Source organism: Lissotriton helveticus, chromosome 6 (assembly GCF_964261635.1).
Source record: "Lissotriton helveticus chromosome 6, aLisHel1.1, whole genome shotgun sequence".
NCBI lineage: Eukaryota > Metazoa > Chordata > Amphibia > Caudata > Salamandridae > Lissotriton > Lissotriton helveticus.
In genome coordinates, this window is record NC_136067.1 from 1,497,187,290 (window position 1) to 1,497,208,139 (window position 20,850).

The following is a 20,850-nucleotide window of genomic DNA, read 5'->3' on the forward strand; positions in this document are numbered from 1 at the left end:
ATGATATTGGCTTGTACTTGGAAACAATAGTGGAATCTTTATCCAGCTTAGGAAAGTCTACAATCAAAGCTTCAGAAAAGAATGAGATACATTTACTGTGAGAAGCTGGCTTGGTATATGGTTTACACTTATGTAAGTGGGCACCTTGCACCAATCCAGACAACCCTTGTGGTGATTTCAGTGGTCTAAGGCAACCTTAGAAAGCTCTCTGAGTGGTAGCTGTAGTGAGCAGCCTTCAGGCTGTCCAGAAAGAGTGTAAAGCTGCTTGTTTCACCAGAACATAATCTTCTAGGTACAGATTAAGCAAAAAAGAACCACAGAGTGTATTTATAAAAATATATATTTATTATAAGACACTCAGAAACACATACAGATATCTTCTAGCCGTAGATCTACACAATACACACAATACTTTTCAAAAGAAACGGGTAAGTAGCATGGAATACACAGTGGTCACCAGGGGAGACCAAACTATATACTAACATAGTGGTAATGGAACCACGACTCGAGTCAAGACTATACCTAGAAGACGTAGAAGTACCAGGGACCGAAGCGACCACCCAAGGTAAGTAACGAGGGGCCTCCGAGGCCGTGTGCGGAGTGGGAACACGAAGTGGGATCAATGCACTTCAATGGGTAAGTCGCGGTTGCAATTTTCAAGAAGGAGGACCCTTCCCAGTGAACCCTGAAGGAAGCCAGTGGAAGACAGAAGATTGGAAAGTCACCACACCCGTGGATACTCTAGGAACCAGGATACCTACACCAGGGAAGCCATGTGCATAGGTGGGAAGTGGTGTCGGAAACCGTTGTGAAACCCAATGGAGGACTTCAGGAAGATGCCGCTGCTGGGGAGGGTGAAAGTTTCCGGTGGAACCCAAAGGTGGATTGATGTTGAGAAGTACCTGCAAGCAGAGGGGGCAGAGTCTATGCCACTCAGGACTGACCAGGAGGCATGGAAGACGAATACCCACCGATGTCGAGTGTTACAGGAGAGATGACGGTGACCTTGGAGCTGCTGCTTTAAGGACCAGGCGACGCTGTGGAAGACCAAGAGCCATTCATGAGCAGTCCCACATCGGATGTCGAGAGTTGAGGGGTTAGTGTCCGTTGGGAGCACCAACAAGCCTTGGCAATTGCAAGCAATGTGGAAAGCGTAGAAGATGCAGTGTCGGGACCAACAAGGTCCAGGTGACTCACCTCAAACAGGGGAGTCAGGGCAGGCCCCGAGCAATCAGGGGAGGCTACAGAATTCAACGATGACTCTCAAGAGGACCCACAGGCCGGAGGCACTGTCGTTGCAAGAGGACTACGAGCAGCTCACCAAACATGCAGGCTCACGGTGCAAATGATGCAGTGAGGATGAAGATCTTGGCCACTGGAGATGCTTGAGGTTGGAGCTACTTGGAGCCCAAAGCCCAAAGCCAACAAGCCTTTGCAACTGCAAGTTAATTCAGTGCACTGGGTTTCTGTTCCTGTGGCTCTGACGAGGGATACTGGCCTCAAACTTGGTGAAAGGACAGGGCAGGCCTCGAGGAATGTGCAGAACCACCACCTGTGTTGCTGAGCCTTTCGGAGTCCATGGGAGCCCAAGATCAGCAGACTGGTCAGCTTAGTTGCGGTGCCTACAGATGCAGGGAAGTGGCTCCTTCACTTCAAGGGAGATTCCTTCAGGTGTCTTGGATGCCCACAGGTCTTGGATGGTTCCTGCATGGTGCACAGGCACGGACGTTGCAGCAGACGAGCAGGGTGACGAGATCAGGAGCAGCAAGAGTCTTCCCAGTTGCAGCTTTGATGTCCAGGGCGAAGTCCAGAGTGCCCAGATGGTTGAAGAAGTGGTATCTTGAAATGAATCTTGTCCCACAATGAATCTAGGGACCCACCCTCAAGTTACGTCCTCAAGTACCCTAACAAAAGAGTTTGATCTATTCAGGGTTCCTGCCCAGGGGAGGGGTTGGGCAGTGGGTAGGATACTACCATGTCCTCTGTGCAGTTTCACGCCGTAGCTGGAACCAACGGCTCCCTGAGCTGGTTTGAACTAGACTATGCAAGGAGGACACCAAGTGTGCCCTTGAAGCAGACTGAGTGGCACTAGCAAGTGCTCCCACCCGGCCCCAATACACTAAACCCTGTCTGGGAGGTGGCCACACCTCCCTGTGACAGGATACCTATTGTTCTGCCTCCCCTCCTCGAGCTTGGCTCAGCAGCAGGAGGGCAGAATCATGTCTCTGGTCAGCAGCAGCCATGTTGTGCTGTCCGGGTCTAGAAGACTGGTACCAGGAACACTGAGGGCTTCCCGAAGGAGCTTTACAGTGCATGGAATCATATCTCCCACACTGTTTACGGTGTGCCACACTGTTTACGGTATGGGGGTATGATTCAAACATGTTTGATACCTAACATAATAGGTTTTGTTAAAGCCAGTTTCGAGATGGTCATCGCGTAATGACGCAGTGCCCCTCTATATGTTATGTGGCTGTCACACTTACAACCTGGGAGAACAGACTCTGTAGGCTTGAGGGGTGTCCTGCTCATGCAGGGGCACCCTCACACTTAGAACCAAGTACCCTGCCTTCAGGACTGAAAGGCCTGCTTTAGTTGTGACTTATAGGTTTCAAGTGCAGTGACCTTAGATATAGTGATAGCATCAGCTTGCACAGGCTGCAATGGCCGGCCTGTAGTTACTAACTGAGTGGTCTCCCATGGGTGGCATAATACATGCTTCAGCCCATGGGTTATCCCTGGTGTACCTATGCCCTGGGCACCATAGTACCATATACTAGGTAGGGACTGATAAGTGTACACCACTGTCCAATCTAGGATGTACCTAAGTACTTACCATACCAATTTAGGGGAGAAAGCACTGAGACTGGGGTTCTGATTAGCAGGATCCCAGTCAGACTGGTCAGAAACAGCATCACATCAAACAAAAAGTGGGGGTAACCATAAAAGCAGATCCTACTTTCCTACATTTACTTTTTGTGCAAATCTGTTAAACATGTTAGAAGGTAAGGTGCTAAGGGTGCATTGAATATTTTATAGAATTCAGTTGGGATGCCATCAGGGCCAGAAGTTTGTCTAGAATTAATCGAAGACCGCATTTCTTTAAGAGAAACTACGGTATCTAAAACATTTTGATTATCTTGAGCAAGGACAGGCATATTGCAAGATAATAAAAATGTATCAATTATTTTAGAGTTTTGAAGTATCCGGGTTGTGATGTATTTTAGAATAATCCATTTCAAATTCAGGATACGTTTAGAAGATGTCAATAACTGATCAGAGTCTAAGTGGATAGCATGTGTTCATATTGTCGTTTTGATACACAAATCATTATTAAGCAGTTTCCTAGATCTATTAGCTTGACATAAAACTTTCCTTTGCTATTTGTTGTCTAGCTCTCTTGATCAGTAATGAATTATATTCATATCTTATCGTTTACAATTTTATTTTAAAATTCACATTACTTGAGGAAATAAATCATTTTGCATACTTATATATTGCATTTCCAAATCAGAAATTTTCTAAAGGAATAGTTTGATTTCATTTGCCATAGCAGGTGGTAGAACTGCTAATATTTACTTCAAATGTGTCCCATCTGATTACATTAGATGTATTATTTTCTGTATTGAGGCTAAAACGATTGTGTAATATAATCTAATGTTTTGCATTTATGTTTGTCTTTAGAATAACATCAATCATCATTTTTTAGCGAGGTCTAGGAAAAGAGAATCTGTCTATTTTATTAAAAGAGATATCATGGCATGATCTGAAATATCAATTTGATGCATCTTAGGAGAAGAAATTAAGTGGCATAATTCCCAGAGGCTAGTAAATAATCAAGTTTAGATGGTGACGTAGATTTATTCGACAGACAGATAATTCTTTACTGGTGGAAAAATTAAGTCTGCAAACATCTAAAAGATTTGGGTTTTTTGAAAACTGATTTAAAAACAAAAGAAAATTTGGGTAGGCTTAAACTTGGTTATAGAAACTCTATCTAATAAAGGATCTTTTATAAGGTTAACATTCCCATAACTATTAAAGGAACATTGTCAAGCTTAACAACTACAGTGGTAATGTTTTCCCGGAAAATGGACCATCTGTTGTTGGGTCAGAAATAATGACTAAATGCAATACAGTTTTATCAATCTGTAGTTTGATATGTATAAATCTACTATTAGCATTGCAATGTTTATGCAGAATCGGAATGGGAAGTTTTCTTTGAAAAAAAATGGCACCCCATTGTCAGCTAGTGAAGAAAGAAAACTTCTAGCCCAACCTTTAACCATAAAAGATCAAATAATATCATTCACCCAAGTTTCTTGAGTCAAATAAATGTCATCCGTATACCTAGAAAGGTATTCATTGATCTTCCTAAGTTTAGTTGGATGTCTAAGGCCTTTGAAATGTAATAACATTTTAAGTTGACAGTCTAACAGCATTCACATAATTAAGAAGGAGAGAAATACATAGAAGGAAAAGAGAAATTAGAAGTATTGATAAAAATAGGAAAAAGTAGGTAATGAATCGTACAAAAACAAGACAAACAACATAGAACAAGCAAACACTGAGAATTGAGCATTCAATAGTAGTGAAGCTTAGCAGGGCCAATACACGATAGAAAAGTGATACAACACTTTAAGCCAGCCTCAAGTCGCTGATATGTAGTGAAGCACCAAGCAGTATAAATTGAGTAGACTAAAGGTCTTCTATTTCCTGCTGCTCCATATTGATAGGATAGGATAACATTGATCAAGGAAGTCAATTAAGTCTTTGGGACTGCTGAAGGATTTTGTTGCAGCATCTTTCCATATTCTCATGGTTGAAGAGTCATACTAACCATATTTATATCCTAGGTTTTTGAGTCAAGGTTGAACAAATGCAAATTGGTTACGGATGACCACAATTACTTTTGTAAAATCTTGGTAAGTGTAGATCCTATTACCATCGATCATTAGAGATGGTATATCTGGAATAGCTTTTCCTATCATGACAAGATGATTATGGCATGGTACTCTGATTATGTGAAGGAATTTGATGCGCTTAATCAACTTCAAATCCCTCTGTTAAGTTAATGTTTAATTATTTTGATATCAGAGAGTATCAGGGAGGTTGTAAACCAGAGGTTATTCTGTCTGTTACGATTTTCCATGTCAAGAAGTTGTTTGGTAATCGGAGGGAATTTGAGAGATAATTGATCAATTTTAATTTGGTTATCTCTAATTTTAATCTCATTGTCAGAGCCTTTAAAAGGAAATGAAGTAAACATTTTATACATTTATGTAATCTAATTTTTATTGAAAATTGCACAAATATCACAGGACATGTGGTCTCGCATAATCAGAAAGCACTGAGAGAAAATGTTAAACGATTAGCATGCACCTTAGACTACCATTTCAGCCAATTGCAATGGTTTGAGGGCATGCCTATGCTTCCCCACTGAGTTAGCTCTTATCGGCCACTATCGCTACTCAAGGATTATAAGATACATGCTAAGATCCTGGTAACTTGGCTGGCACCCATGGTACCCATGCTGCTACACCCTGAGCAGAATGGATTTGTGCCTTTCATAGAGCACATCCCTAAACCTAAGATGCTTCTTTGGAGTCCTAAAATATGCACCAGAATCGTGGTCCCTGAGCTGGCTGTCTGGTGATGGATCTGGCCAAAGTATTTGATTAGCTGGAATGGGCCTTTCTATTCAAAACATCAACACACTATGTGTTTAAAGGTCGATACTACAAACTGGTTAAGCTATTTTATACCTGTCCAACAGTTAGGGTCAAAACAGGCCCCTTGATATTGGACTCATTCCAGATTTACAGGGGAACCCACCAGGACTGCCTTCTTTCGCCCCTACTTTTTTCACTAGCCATGGAGCCGCTGACACTAGCCCTCTGCGCCAGGAGCGAAGAATGGGGCATCCCGCTGGGTGACGATCTGCACACCGTCTCTCTCTATGCTGATGACCTGCTCATCTATCTTTGTGACCTTCACCCCATCCCAGGCATTGTTGCCCTCAAAGTAGACTGCTATGCCCACCTATCCGGCTTCAAGTCAATTGGTCTAAATCTTGTTTAGACCAATTGACTGTTCATTGATGGACTCAGCTAGACCCACCTACCCTGGCAATCCTCCATCCTACTTTACCTGGGTAACCTGGTGTACCACACAGAAGAAGATCTATATGAGGCCAATCTGCAAAGAGCTGTCACCTCCCTGAGGATGCAGATGGCTTTCTGGCGTATGCTGCTGCTGTCAGTAGCGGGACAAATAGCGCTCCTTAAAATGGTTGTTCTCCTTTATCTCCTTAATTACTTTCCCAATCTCCCTCTATACTTTCCCACTACCTTCACCTGATCCCTGGAAAAGGCATTACACAATTAACTCGTGCTGCAGGGCTGCTCATGGACCGAAGCAGCCTGGCAGTGCCTCATTCTGCGCACTACTATCTCGCATCCCAACTCCAATGGGTGGCTAAATCGATGTTGAGCTTACAGCTTGCAGACACTGTGACAACAGCCCTGACCCATGGTTTGCGGGATGTACTCCACATGTTCCACCCCTTTGCACGAGTGTATGCCTTGAAGTCTGTTGTTGGGGGCAGCATACCACTGTTATCATTGCTCTCTTTTCCTTACCCATGCAGGGACCGCTTACGCTCCAGCGATACCTGTGCTTGGCATGCCCAGACAGCACACCATTACATCATCAGCAGTACTAACGACCTGTCTAGCAGCAGGTTTACACCCAGTTGAACACTTTTATGGCAACAACCTCCTGATGTATGAGTCCCTAATGGAGGAGGACGGCCTCCCACCAGGCCACTTCCATATATAATTTATTGGTGATTGCCATGGGAAATCAGTGGGGTGATATGGCACCGGAGCCCCCACCGCTCCTCACCATGCAATACCAGCATGTAATGGGGCGGGACAGACACCAGATCCACTAGTTTGTGGACTCACTGCACTCGCATACTGGCCCTCTCCTCAACCCCCTTCATCGCAAGTGGGAGGAGGCACTGGCCTGACCCTGCACCGATATGGAATGGGAGACACTGCTGCAGGGCCCAATGTGTGTCCTACGCAGTGCCAGGTTTAGCTGAATACAATACTACAGAGGGCACAGGGCATACCTCACCCTAGAGAAAAAAAACTGATATTTCCGGCAAGCAGATGATGCCTGCCCCCGTTGCTCTCTAGTAGAAACTAACCTTTTACACATGCTCTAGGGATGCCAGCATCTATGACACTACTGGCAGGGGGTTACTATACACTTGCTCACCTGCACAGGACAACCCAAGCTACACACCTGGGAAGTATGCATTCTCGGACTCTATCGCACGACCAAGACAAATCACTCTTCCTCGATCTCGGGTTGATTGCGGCCAAACGCCTCATCACTCATAGATGGAAAGTACAGAAGCCCCCAACATTCGCGGCTTGGATGCAGTACATCCTGGTATGGGAACAGGCAGAAAGTGCTGCCCTACATAGAGAGGACAATTTAGGGCCCAGCAAATACATTAAAGCGTCCAGTTGGGATGCTAGCCTAGTCGACTTGCAGACTGTTGTTGAGGTGGCCCCCACCACCAGATGCAAATTTGCCACTGCACCAAACACGCAATGTAATGCCCTAGACACTTCACCAGCTGCTGGGATAGTAAGAATTACAAACCTCATGCCTCCCACAAGGTTCCAAGCCACTATTTGAGCATAGTGCCTCCATGCACCCACCAATTCACTGCTTAACATGTGTGATGCCGCTTCATTGTGAGAAGGGTGGGGGTGGGTGGAGCGGATGCCGGGGGTTCTTGCTGATGTTAACTTTTTTTCTCTGTTCAATTCACCTGCTTATTGCTAGCTACATGACTGGCTTTATCGAAACGAAACATTGGTTATGGCACATAAATTGTCCGAAATCGTAATGCTCACATTATCACCGGGGTAAGAGATATGACTTGCAAATAGTCGATGAAACTGTTAATGAAAGAACACAATGCAAGGTAGATCACAGTATCGTAGCTCATCTCACTAATACTGTGTACACTGAGTAAAATGTTGCACCGGCGGTGCTAACCATGTATAAAGAATGTAAAACAAACTTCAAAAAACTGTTTTAAACAAAAATGGGTGAGTGAGTAGCTCTGTTAGCACCTGTATGGGTGAGTGACTGGTTGTGTAAGAGGCTGTATGGGTGAGTGAGTAGATGTGTGAGTGAATGGGAGAGTGAGAGGCTGAATGGATGAGTGAGTGGGTGTCTGAGTGGTTGTATGGGTCTGTGAATGGGTATGTGAGTGATTGTGTGGGTGTAGATGTATGAGGTTGTATGGAGGTGTAAGTGGGTGCGTGAGTGGTTCTGTGGATGATGTCACCAGTGATGTAATTTGAGATGTTATCAGTGATGTCATCAGTGATGTCACTGACCATGTCATGAGTGATGTAATATGTAAGGTCATAAGCAGTGCATTGCGGGGGCGGGCGTTATAGTTAGCTCAACTAACTGAAACTATAGCTGATGAATTTCACTGGTTTTATACGAGTGAAACCTGAGCCAAACTGTAACACCCCTGTAACCTTTCTTTTTTTCAGAGAATTTCCAAGGTTTTTTAATGTTATTTCCTAACTATAACGTCCCTGTAAGCTGCTTCCCGTTGAGCTGCGGCAAGCCTGTGCACACGTCAGAGTTAAGTGCAGAGTGAGTACTTCTTATCTTAAGAATGTAGGACAAAACATTCAATGTCCGTAAGATCACGAATAAAAACACGAAGAACAATCTCGAGTGTTATATTCTTCTTTTACTCCTGAACGGTTGCCCAGCCAACATGTGTTTCGTCGGGGTAGGTACCCCAAGACTTCTTTAGGGCTATGAGGCAACACCAACAATGATCTTGATTCTCTCTGCCGGTTGTAATTCCGTCTCGGCTGGTTGGAGCAAATGGGTATGATCCCAATGTTGTGGGGGTCCAGGGTTCAGACCTGAAGGTGGAGCCAAAGTATGGGCTTCACTCAAAACCAGTTGTACTTCCGTCCCACCTGTGGTGAAGGGGTGAGGGTAGTGAGGTCACAAGAGGTCCGAAGTGGGGACCATGTGATGAGGCCAATCAGTGGTTACTCTTGTACAGCGTGAGGGCTGTCTACCAGTCCTGATCGCAGCATCTGGGACCGGGTCATTGTTGGCATTACCTCATAGCCCTGAAGATGTCTTGGGGTACTTCCCCAGACGAAACACGTGTTGGCTGGGCAACTGTTTAGGAGTAAAAAAAGAACATAACACTCAAGATTGTTCATCGCGTTTTTATTCATGATCGATCTTATGGACATTGAATGTTCTCTCCTAGATTCTTAAGATAAGGAGTACTCACTCTGCACTTAACTCTGACATGTGCACAGGTTTGCAGCAATTTTGTGTGACCTCTGGTCAATAATTAAGGGGGTTCAGGGTGGTTCCCCCTCCTGCCAGCACTGTCCCACACACATCCATTCCCAAAAACACGCACACTCGTTGCAGGCGCCATCCCCGAACCACATACGTTCAAAATCCTGTCTCTTATCTGCTTCCTGTTGAGGTTTAATTTATGTGAAAGGGGCATCAGTGCCATAACGGAAGCTCATTTTTTCCAAGAGTCCACAGGTTTGCCTAAAATGTCTACCCAAAGGCGTACTTTCTACTAGTTAATTAGTAAATGTTACCTCGTTGGGTAAATGTCTACTGTATATTCTACACTACATTTGCGTAAAGGGCTACGAGGTAATGTGTCCAGTGACCTTGTGTGCATGTAATTTCAGCAATGTGATTGTTCCCTGAGCGTCTTCATCCACAAATCTGTACTAACAGGAATCCTCATCAAGAGAAGACAATGAGACTACAAAAAGGCACAGCCCCCCGCCCTGGGCCGTTTTCAGCCCCGGAAACCCCATACCCCGGGGTCTGGCATCTTCATCCTGGGTACCTTGGAGCCCACCCAGGGCACCCAGTCTTCAGCGTTGGGACCGTGGGGGGATCCTCAATGCTCCACGCCTCCAGCAGGAGCTAGCATTGCTCACACATGCAAGGAGCAGCCAGAAACTCTACTCCCTGCTTGTGGGAGCAATCCTTTCATCTGTTTTGCTGTCCGCTTGACAGCGAGCAGGAAAATAGAGGAAAAGTCCAATCCCAGGGAGCAGGAGCAGTTTTCCTGCTCCTGCCTGCTGGGAGGAACTTACTGTTTTCTCTTGCTTGACAGGAGCTGTCAAATTACTCATTTAGGCTTGGGGAGGGGGGTCAAATGCCCCTCTTCACATTTTTAGGTGTTGCCTGCACAGCGCTTGCGCTGTGGTTGTGAAATCTATTGTATTTAATATAAATCTTAAAAGGGGCTTACATCCCGCCCTTATCTTTCTTTCATTCATGTGCTTGCCACTTACTTTTCCTTTGATTTTATGGGTTGTAGCATACCATTTCCTGGTGTTCTTCATGTATTCTTCTTATCAGGGTCCCATGGCCAAAGTACTCCTTTTTATCTGCTTCAAAATATTTAGCTATTTTAATTACGAGTGAGCACACCATCTGCACTCCTGCCCTTCTTCCAGTCTCTGCTCTGTGACATTCCATTCTTTCCCAAACTTTCTCCTCTAATTGCTAAGATAATTTTTATTTGTGAAAGCCACTGAGCCGCCCCTGTGCACACCCAGGGCAAGATGAGACGTATTTGGTATTCCTCTGCATCAGACTTCTATCCTTTGACAGCGCCGTTCACTGAGGAGGGATGGACACGGGCTGTGTGTACTTCAGGCCGCTGATCAGGTACAAGATGACATTTTACAGGTGCTATCACTTGTTTCAAACTTTTTTCCAAGACTCCTGGATGACACTTGTGGCAATGCTTGTGCACGGACTTTGTTTTGCCCTCAAGTGTTCATAGTCATAAACCTCTCACTACTTGGTTGAATCTACGCTTTCATTTCTTTATATCGCTAGCTCGTGTTTTTTTAAGCTTAGGCCTAGTATTTTACAACAGTACAGTAAATAATGGTGGGATGCATTAATTGTCACTACATTTCCTTTTCACTCCTTCAACCCTCACTTGATGCACAACACCTTTTCCCTTTCTCCCCTTTTTTCATGGGGCACTTGTTTGGTATAAAATGGTATTCCCCATTGATATATGACCATCTGTGCAATGTGCTTAAATAACATTGGACTACAAATGATGGAATACTAGTATGTTAATGCCCATTGTGTTTTAAGTGTGTGTGCGATTTAGGATTGTTCTACTGAGACCAGTTTCCCTACTGTACTGTTCTATACTCAGGTCCCAGTGGCTGGTTTGGGTTTACCCCGTTTTCTATACCTAGTATTTTACAAGGAGTGTTTGTATTTCCCTGCAACAGACCATTGGGAACACCTGACTTTTTATTGTTTTCGTCTGCTTGCCTCGGCAGAAAAAAAAAACCTAAGCAACTGTTTGCATATTTTAGGAGCTAGCCTGCTGTGTGGGATTGTGGAAACTATTGCATTGGACATGTGGGATCTGCAAACGTCAGGAAGGAAGGTAAACACAGTGTGCAAGTTTGCCCTGCCGTGTTGTACTTACTCCGTGAGCTCTAATTGAAGCATGTGGGTGCGTTTGCAACTGCCTCATAACTTGTGGTGTAGTTGTTGCTGTCTTGAGCCCATAACCATCCCTTTCTTGACCCCTTGACAGCTGTCTGGAGGCTAATAAGGCAGACCCTTAGTATGAGGGATACAGCGGCAATGGGTGCCCGGGCATTCCTGTAGACTGTGGAACCCGCTTCCAGATTGGGGGCCATTGAGCACCAAGTTGGGATTTCTGGGCATGGATCTGCACGATTCCTGCATGCTTAACTCACCCCAACCCCTGTTTGTTTTTTTCAATTAGGCAAAGCTTTCTCCTGCCTAAGCATGAATCTTCGAGATACCAGGGCACAGTTTTATGACACATCAAATTCTGGGACCTATTGACAATCTTCTTTACTTCCAGATGTACCAAGGGAGAAAAGTGTGTTGCTGTTTTTCCTCTGAGACTTGTCTTGATATGACTCAGCTAAAAGACATGAGGGAGAGTTTTTCGATTCCAAGGAAGGGTATGCTCACTCTTCGCATTTCACAAAGCTCTGGGTGTCACTGGTTTGTTGGCAGGAAAGTGGGTGCACAGTTATGCAAGTACTTGGGAACCACCAATTCGGCTAGTTCCTGCTAAGCTGAGGATCTTGGCACTAAATCAAACACAGACTGGAAGTCTACGAATACCACGTAAAGGCATCCGCCACCTAAGGTTTTCCAAAATAATAGCTGGAGTCAAAACACCTGATCAATGGTGCTAGTGCGTTCACAAAAATCAGCTTAGAGAGGGGTTAAGATCTCATTTGAGGGGTAACCATTCCAGTAATCTATCCAGGATCACCCTACTAGATGGTTTTTGAGAGCTGTCTATGAGACTTATGGGTCTGTGATTGGTTGTAAGGGCTCTAGAACCCTTTTTAAAAATAGGGATTATTTCTGCTCCGGCCCAGGTCGAGGGGATGGGTACCCCTTTCATAATAGCATTAAAAATAAATGTGAAGTAGATGTTCCAGATATCTAGTTCATTTAAAAATAAGTCTCCAGGGTTCTCGTCTAGCCTTGGTGCTTTATTGGGGATAATTTTCTTAATGGCCTTGCTTATTTACACAGATGATGTGTGGGAGCTATATGGATGGTCAAACTACTCAAGGGATTCCCACATCTGATTAGTCATCCTTGACAATTTACCACTATGATACTGCCTTAGTACCAATGGTTCAACCCAACAACGTTGGGAGTGGATAGCCCCACGGATAAGCAAGGCCCTCACTGCCAGTCCACCTTGGGAGTGTAGCCCCCCGCACACGAGCTCCTGACCCCCCGCAGAGATGTGAGATACTGCACCACACTACAACCGTGCCTCAATACTGAACAAAGACACACTGCTGCAACCCGGGGAGGGTCGCCCATTCTGCCAGAAGCTGTCAAATAGCGATAGAAGTTCATTTGTTTTGCTTTGCTTCCGTTTTTAGAAAGACGTAAATCAAACAAGTAGTAATGTGATTACAGGACACAATTGCAAAAGGACTATGGTGATAGTGGGATATTAAAGGTCCCTAGAAAATTGTATCAGCAATATGGCCTAGGTTACATTGTAAAATGAACTCCTTTGTGGTACCTCCTAAGGCTAACGCTATATGAGCTGGGAACAGCGCCAAGCTACTGTTTACAGTTGGGCAATGATATACCGTATTGATGCTTGTAATATGATGTCTGTACATTGATCCTCACATGCATACTACCAATAAAAAAAGTTTTTAAAAAAACAAAAAACTTTGGGAGTCTCTTTGCTCTTCCGGCCAGAAACGTGTGCAATCCAGTCCGACCACTGATATGTTATTTTCGATAGGGCAAAAGCCATCTCTACTCCCAGTGGACTTAATGTTCCAGAAAGATCGATGGCCCATATCCCTAGAAGCAAACAGTAGGCATTTCCATCTCCCTCGCTTCCAATCTCTTTTTGCCTGGATAATAGTATTTTTATAAGCCCCTCTGGGAGCTTGATTCCGTGATCTATTTTGCTGCTTTATAGCACAAGCAAGTGATACTCTGGCACCTCTAGATTGCTTATTATACCAAGAGGGGGGACTTTTTCTCCCTACTACTCCTTAGTCTCCACATAAAAGTGGTTATTTATTCCTAGGAACATCAGGTTGTGTGTATCACACACCTTGTTCAGGTTGTCCCGTTGGTCAAGTGACAGATCTATCAATAGCATGCTCCCAATACTATCAGCCACCATCTTGAACTCTGCACCAATTATTAATCATTCTAAGTCTCCTATCAAATGTCTCAGAACAGTTGTTACAACTTGAGTGCAGTAGTGTCCTAATGGTGGGAACAAGAGCATTGTAATCACTGTCTTGCTGGGGTGTTATGCTCATATCGATCAGCTGGGCCACAACCTTACTTCAAGCAATATGTAGTCTATTTAACTAGTACTGTTTATGCGATTAAATGTATGACTTCCATCTCTATCAGAAATTGTTCTGTCATTGCAGGTGTGTATATCATGGTTAAGTGTGAATGCATTTAATTGAACAGCCATGGCTAACTCTTTCTTGATGGGAGGAATTGTTAGTCCCGGAATTGACCATACCGTGTCTTCCTCAATTGTGTGGGACTCGCCATTAGAATCCAGTGGTTCATATTGACAGTTAAAGTCCCCCCCACAATATTTATTACCCCAACAGGTAGTGCGGTCAGATGGGTGTTCAATAGTTCTTTAATCGAGGACTCTATCTTGTGTTCCACTGCTCTACAGTACACATTTTACAAATTATTATAGACTGTATTCAGTTGAAAGGTCAGGCTAATGCACAGTATGTCAGGGAGCCCATCTTGATCTCCTCAATTACACAAGTTTTAGTGGTTTTAACCCAGACTGTTAATCCCCCAGAAGGCCTGCCCTTCCCAATAGTAACAGCTGGCTGAAGTTACCAAAGCCGTTACCAAAGCCGGTACGAGAGGGGCTTCAGTGACCATTTCTCCTGAAAAAGACAAAAATCATGTTTATCAATAAATTGACACCATTTCGGACAGGTTAGTTTTGAGTACAACCCAGCTACGTTCCATGATAGTAACGTAATGCATTGAAGACCACGCCCATTGCGGCAAGACTTAAAATCACGCAGCGAATGCAGCGCCATCTTTGCCTTCCACAGCTCCCATTCTGCCCGCCAGTGGACAAGGGATATGTTTCCAGAAACACGTTTGGTATGAAGAGGCAGATTGACTGCCGTGTTTGTACTTTGCAGGATGCAAATAAAGAAGTTGACAACACGCTACGAGTGGCTTTCCAAGTTTTGGGTGTGCGCATATGGATATATATATATATATATATAGTAGTTCTATATAGTAAAACTTTGCTTACCTATAGAATCTTACCATTAGGATATTTTTGTCCTTGATATTCTTGACACAATATTTTGTCCAACAATATTTTGTTTCAGATATTCTCTTTAAACACCATGTAAGAATTGGCTCTGGGAACGCCTTGATAGTTCGGGCTAGTTTGGAATCCGGTGCTCAGAGGTAAGGGCAGGTTTTGTTTTGCCCACAGTCCATTTTATTTAGTTGACCCTCATTGTTATTTGTGCCAGAGTGGGGTATTGATCTTTTGGAATGCACAGAGGGGGAGTGGGCATCTACTGAGGATCAAACCACTTTAATGTATGTCTACTCTCAACAGGTGAGCAGGAAGGGTAGCTGTCCATTGGGTGCTGGGCCTATATTTTGTTGAGCAATTTACTGCAATGGTGGAGGAGAGCCATACCTTCCTTGCAGTGTTGTTCTGTTCTTGTTTGTGAGCTGGTTCAAGACCTCCTCCTTGTTATTCTCAGACATATTTCACTTGATAGAAAGGAACATACATGATTGCCCTGGCATGAGTGTTTTCCATAAATTAAAAAAGTAACAAACATCTCAACCCCTTGAAATGTGTAGAAGAAAAAAGATAGCGACAGCCCTGAGTTTACTTTCAGCTGTTAAAGTTGGAAAAAAACAGGATCTTTCTGGGATTCTATATTGTGGGCCATTCAGTGGCCAGAATAGGCATTGGGAGAAACATCCTGTTTAAAAGTGGCCAAATTAACTAATCTGTGCTAAAAGTTGTGTTTTCAATCACTTTTGTTTTTAGCTCTCGCCTACTAGACAGGGCATGTGCTGTCTGTTGTGGGATGCACGGTCTATTTCGACTTAGAGCCCACCTATTACTTACCATTGGTTAGCTTTACTGTTACTCTCATTTCTTCCTTCTCATTCAGTAGCTTGTGTGGGCTTCACTTCCTTTCCTTACGTTTGCCCTTCCCCTGAGCATGGAACTTGTGTCCTTCTACTGCTAATGTTTCAGGTGCTACTTATTTCTTTTGTTTAAGCACTCCACAAGAGTGTATATGTTTTCCCTGTGTCTCCTTTATCTGTTTCTCCTCCTCCACTGTGCTTGTGTTGCTCTTTCTCTGCCGACATGCATTTTACTGCCCCGCAATAAAGTGTTTGCCCTTGTGTGCTATTCCGCAGCTCCTCATTGATCTCTTGTTCGTTGGCTGTCCCCCTCCCTTGGCCCAGGTTGCTCTCTCCTCCGCTTGCTTACCCTGCTGCACACTGTTCTCTCTCTATTTGCTCTCCCCACCAACACTGCTGTGTTGCCTCCGCCATCCATGCCTGCATGTTGCTTCCCCCACCCGTGTTCCCTTTTGCTTCCTATGTATTGTTTGCCCCTCTCCAGTTTGCTTCCCTCCCACACACATTGCTTCCGACCACCTACTTGTGCTTAAGCCTGGGCAGTCAACCATGCTACGCTCGCGTAGTTTGCGAAGTTTGCGCTACTTTTCACTACGCAAATTGTACATAGCACAGCGCGAACACGCGTAGCGTAGCGCAGCGGTCATTTTTTACTTGCTCGCGTCCTCAACGTCAAGTTGGCGACCGCAAGCAAGCAAAACGACACCCCGGCGAGTCTTTTTCCTCGTTCGCCATCAGCAACATCAAGTTGGCGATCACGAGCGTGGAAAATAAACCTCCCGGCGAGATTCTCAACGCGGCGAGGTTAGGTTTCTCATTGCGAGTGGTTGCGTATGCTCGCAACTGCTCTTGATGAGAAACTACCAGTCCGCATTGAGAAAGCTGCCGCTCAAGTAAAAATCTACTTGAGCGGCAGAAAACGACAGCTCGCACTGTGCAAGATGACGTTTTCAATGATTGCACAGTGCGGACAAGCATCCGGCACAGTGCAATCATCGCGTACAGCACACCGCAGTTCGCGTAGCGCTATGCGTAGCTTGCGTAATGCGAAGTGCACTTTGCGTAGCTAGGCGTGGCACTACTTTGCGAACTACGCCCAGGGTTACTTGTGCTCCTTTTTTAGGTCTCGCCTAATTTCTCCTGCCGCTTCCCATTCGTTTAACGTTGGCATTGTTCTTGTTGGCTGGCTTTTTAGTTGCTGTTTATCCCATACTGACTTCCGTTTAGTCCGGAAGCAGCAGCGCCTAACTACTGTTTTCGTCCTCTTTTGTGTTGTATGTGTTTTTGAGCAGAACTTTCTTTGTCGTTTTTTGCAGCCGAGCACGTGCCCAGCATCTCCAACCCTCCGCACTTAAGGCATTGTTTAAAAAAAAAAAAGTGTCTTTCCCTTCGCAGCGCTGCCCTCTACCTCCGTGGATTTTTTTTTAAGTAGCTGGCACCCCGTGCTGCAGTGGCGGCTGCACACACCACGCGTGGGATTGACGTTGGGCATGGAGTAACGGGTGAGTTGTGGTTGCATATTTGGCAGTTTGCTAACTTGTATTATAAATGTGTGGTGTATACGAGATTGTATTTGTGCTTTTCCGGAGTTTTATAGACTGGTGGTGCACTTTTCGTAAGCAGCGGGCACAAGCGGAGTGCTGCGCTGCTTACAAAAAAGTTAGAATATTGAACAAATAGAATTTGGCGAGCCACGCCTTTCTCTTCTCTGGCAAGGCTTGCCAAACTTTATTTTTTCAATAGTACGTTTTTAGATGCTCGGGCCGTCCTCTGGCCAGCTATCAAGATGGTGGGAGCGGGGCAGCATGAGTCGTATAGCAGCACCTGGGTTGCTTCCTGATCTGTGTTGCGTTCTGCAGCTGCTGTGGGCGCGCTCCTTCTGTCTGTGGTAAAAGTTCTGAGTTTCTTTCACCGTCATGGTGTCCAAGAGGGCACTGCTCATCTTGGCAAAGTGGGCACTAGGGGATCTCATGCGCTGCGAACATAAGTTCAAGCCTTCTAATGTATTATCCTGGGTTGAAACGAAGTTGATGTATAAACATGTACACCACTTGTTTGACTCTGTTGTTTTCTGTTAGTAACAAAGACATCACTGTAGCACAAAATAGCATATTTGTGTGTATAGGGTCATGTGATTTATTCTTTTGCTCACATCCATTCATTTGAATGCTTGTGTGGAACAACTTTGAGCACCGACCGCGTCTCTCCTTCATGCCTTCTATTTCTGGTTTACCCTTGTTGGCCTTAAGTTTTGTGTAGCAGACACTCTGGAATTGGTAAGGTCTAGTAGACCTATCCTAGTATGTACATGGCTCCATCGAAGTGGTGAGAATCTGATTGATTTTGAAAGGTCTGTCATGAAGTGTGGCAGAGGGTACCATGTACTGGCCTCTCTGAGTCGTGTTGCCTGAGTGTTAGAAGTTTTTTTTTTTATGTAGCTTGTGTAAGAGTCTTGTTGTGCAGTGTGTGGTCTGTACATAAACACGTTTTGTTGACATATTATATGGTATTAAAGGTCAAATTAATGTATTATGTTATAAAGTGAATCTATTCAAAAGTAAGGAGTCATTCTATACATCAAAAGAGAAGAGTAGTGCTTGATGAAGTCCTTTGCGTGTTGCATTACATTGGCGCTGTTGTTTTCACAGTAATGCTTTTAATGTTGTTAATATTGAATTGAAAAAGCCCCCAGTGGATGAAACATGTTGGCTTTGGCTCCAATTGGATTTTAAACATTGATGAGAAGATTGAACAAGCATTTGCAATGCAATAGGTCTCGCATTTACGCGAGTTTGAGCTATTGGCATTGTAAATTACAATGCTTTTTATTTATGTTTTATATAAAAGGCATTGTCATTTACAATGTAAATAGCTTAAACTCTTGCAAATGTGAGACCTATTGCATTGCAAATGCTTGTCTTTTTAGTTTACTGATCCAATTCAGATAGGTAAAAAGAAAAAGTGCTGGGGTCTTTTGTAGGTACACACAAGCTTGTTGAGTATCCCTACAAAATACATCATGAGCTTTTTTTTTACCTCTTTTATAGCCACACTGTGCAGCAGTACAACCTGACTAAAATGACTGGCAAAGCCAGTAGATCCCAAAGGTGAGACCAATCAGCTGTGAAAGGAGTCTATTGGCTTTGCCAATTATTGTTGTATGGAGGTTTTCCGTTTAGTTTGCCCCTGTTCAAGTATACATATATAATGTGCACAAAGTGGCTCTCAGCACTGCAGTGAAAGTCACTGGGCAGTACGGTATGCAAATTGCATCCCCCTGGGGAGTACCAGGTAGAAGCTGCACCAGGGACCTGCTTTGGTAAAAGGGTAAGAGACTAGCGAGACTCCCAAAACCTCTCCAAACATTTAATCTAGTCCCATGCTGGTAGCCCTGAGAGAATAAGTAAAACTCTCTCCCCCACCCACAAATAATGGTAGTACTTCCCAGGGCGCATGTGCCATCAAGGGAAAAGGTGCAAGTGGAACCTCAGAATTAACCCAGCTTTTAAAGGGAAGATCCACATGAATATCAGGGCTCTCCTACTGCAACAACATAAACAGATGAGTCACTCCAGTAATGTGCCTGCCACACAAGGTGTAGTATAAATGGATATTTTTACTGCTTTGTGTGCCATGAGTATTGCATGCATTCTGAATCCCCCTACTTATAAGACATTCTGAACACAATGATCTTTTTGCAGTAACTGACCTTCTGAGCAGTTTACGTATGTTCTTCCTCAGAATCCGTCACCTCCACCTCCTCATATTCAATTACTTCCACAAGTTCTTTCTCTTCATAGGTTTCCACTTCTTGTTTCACTTCAGGCGTTTCTTTTGTCACCGCATGGCCTTTTACATCATTATCCCCAGAAAGGTGAACGTTTCTGCAAAACATTTATTGACAATAAAAAAATTATTGTTAGGGTCTTTGTGATGAAAAAATACCGGCCTTTGTACATTTAGAATATGTCAAGCATAATGAATGATGAGGAATGGCATGTGAGCAGTAACAGTAAATGTGCCATTCATTCATTGGTAATTGCCACGGGGCATTACCACACAAGATCCCCAGGGGTCTGGAAGGGAAGGTTGAGTGTTAGCCCTAATCAAGAAGACCTCCTTTACTTGGATCACCCCAAAAACTCTACACACCATTACCTTTAGTGGCTTTTCAATCACATCAAACAAATTCCACATCATAGACTATGCTCCATGGAAAAAAATCCCCCACCCACATTAAAGTGTGCACCCTTAATCTCATCATCTGCAAAAAGATACCTGATCTGTAGGAATGCGTAGGTGTCTCCAACAAGTAGCTTGTGAACTACCAGTAGCTCTCCAGCTACCTGTGAGTAGCTCTCCTGTGTTCAGCCCAGCCTACTAATATAGAAGCTTTTGCTTGGTTCAATTATTATATCATCTATACTAAAATTTAAAAGTATGTTTTCATGATGAAAATGTGTCTATTTTCAGAACTCATGAGCTGATGTTTGACCAAAAATTGTTGCGTTTTCGAAATGTTTTAAAACTATAATTGAGTTGGGGAGTTTTAGTATTCATAGTATTTCTAAGGTTTCTAAAAAAGTTTCAGAGGGTCTCTTCCTGGACAAAAGTGCCTTAGTTCAGTTTTGAGAGAAGCTGTTCTCGAGCTATTGAACCTTTTATCCCTCACTTTTTATGCACTGCTTCTATGTGGGATGTGCCTCCTCCTTTTTATTAATTATCAAAAATCATTCTTCATGCTGGATGGTAATTTTCAAAAATCATTCTTTATTAATAAAGAATAAAGAATGATTTTTGAAAATTACCATCCAGCATGAAGAATGATTTTCGATAATTAATAAAAAGGAGGAGGCAGATCTCACATAGAAGCAGTGCTTAGTATTACCTTAGTGACAGGGGGGTTGTAGCTACGGCTTTTATGTTTTACCCATGTACAGTAATTTCATATTCTCAAAGGATTTTTTACATTAGTGCTGGAAACTCTGCCTCATACACTGGTGTGATCACTGCTGACAATCTTGGATGGGGTGGTCACTA

General features: G+C 43.9%; 1 protein-coding gene across 1 annotated transcript in view; it reads right to left on the reverse strand.

Annotated features, from left to right (window-relative positions):
• LOC144762755 (uncharacterized) overlaps nucleotides 1-20,850 on the reverse strand; it is an 842,179-nt gene that overhangs the window by 2,348 nt on the left and 818,981 nt on the right. The window contains exon 40 of the mRNA XM_078648006.1: nucleotides 19,520-19,694. Within this exon, the coding sequence (XP_078504132.1) occupies nucleotides 19,532-19,694 (163 nt within the window). The 3' untranslated portion in view covers nucleotides 19,520-19,531. The remainder of the gene's footprint in view (nucleotides 1-19,519; nucleotides 19,695-20,850) is intronic.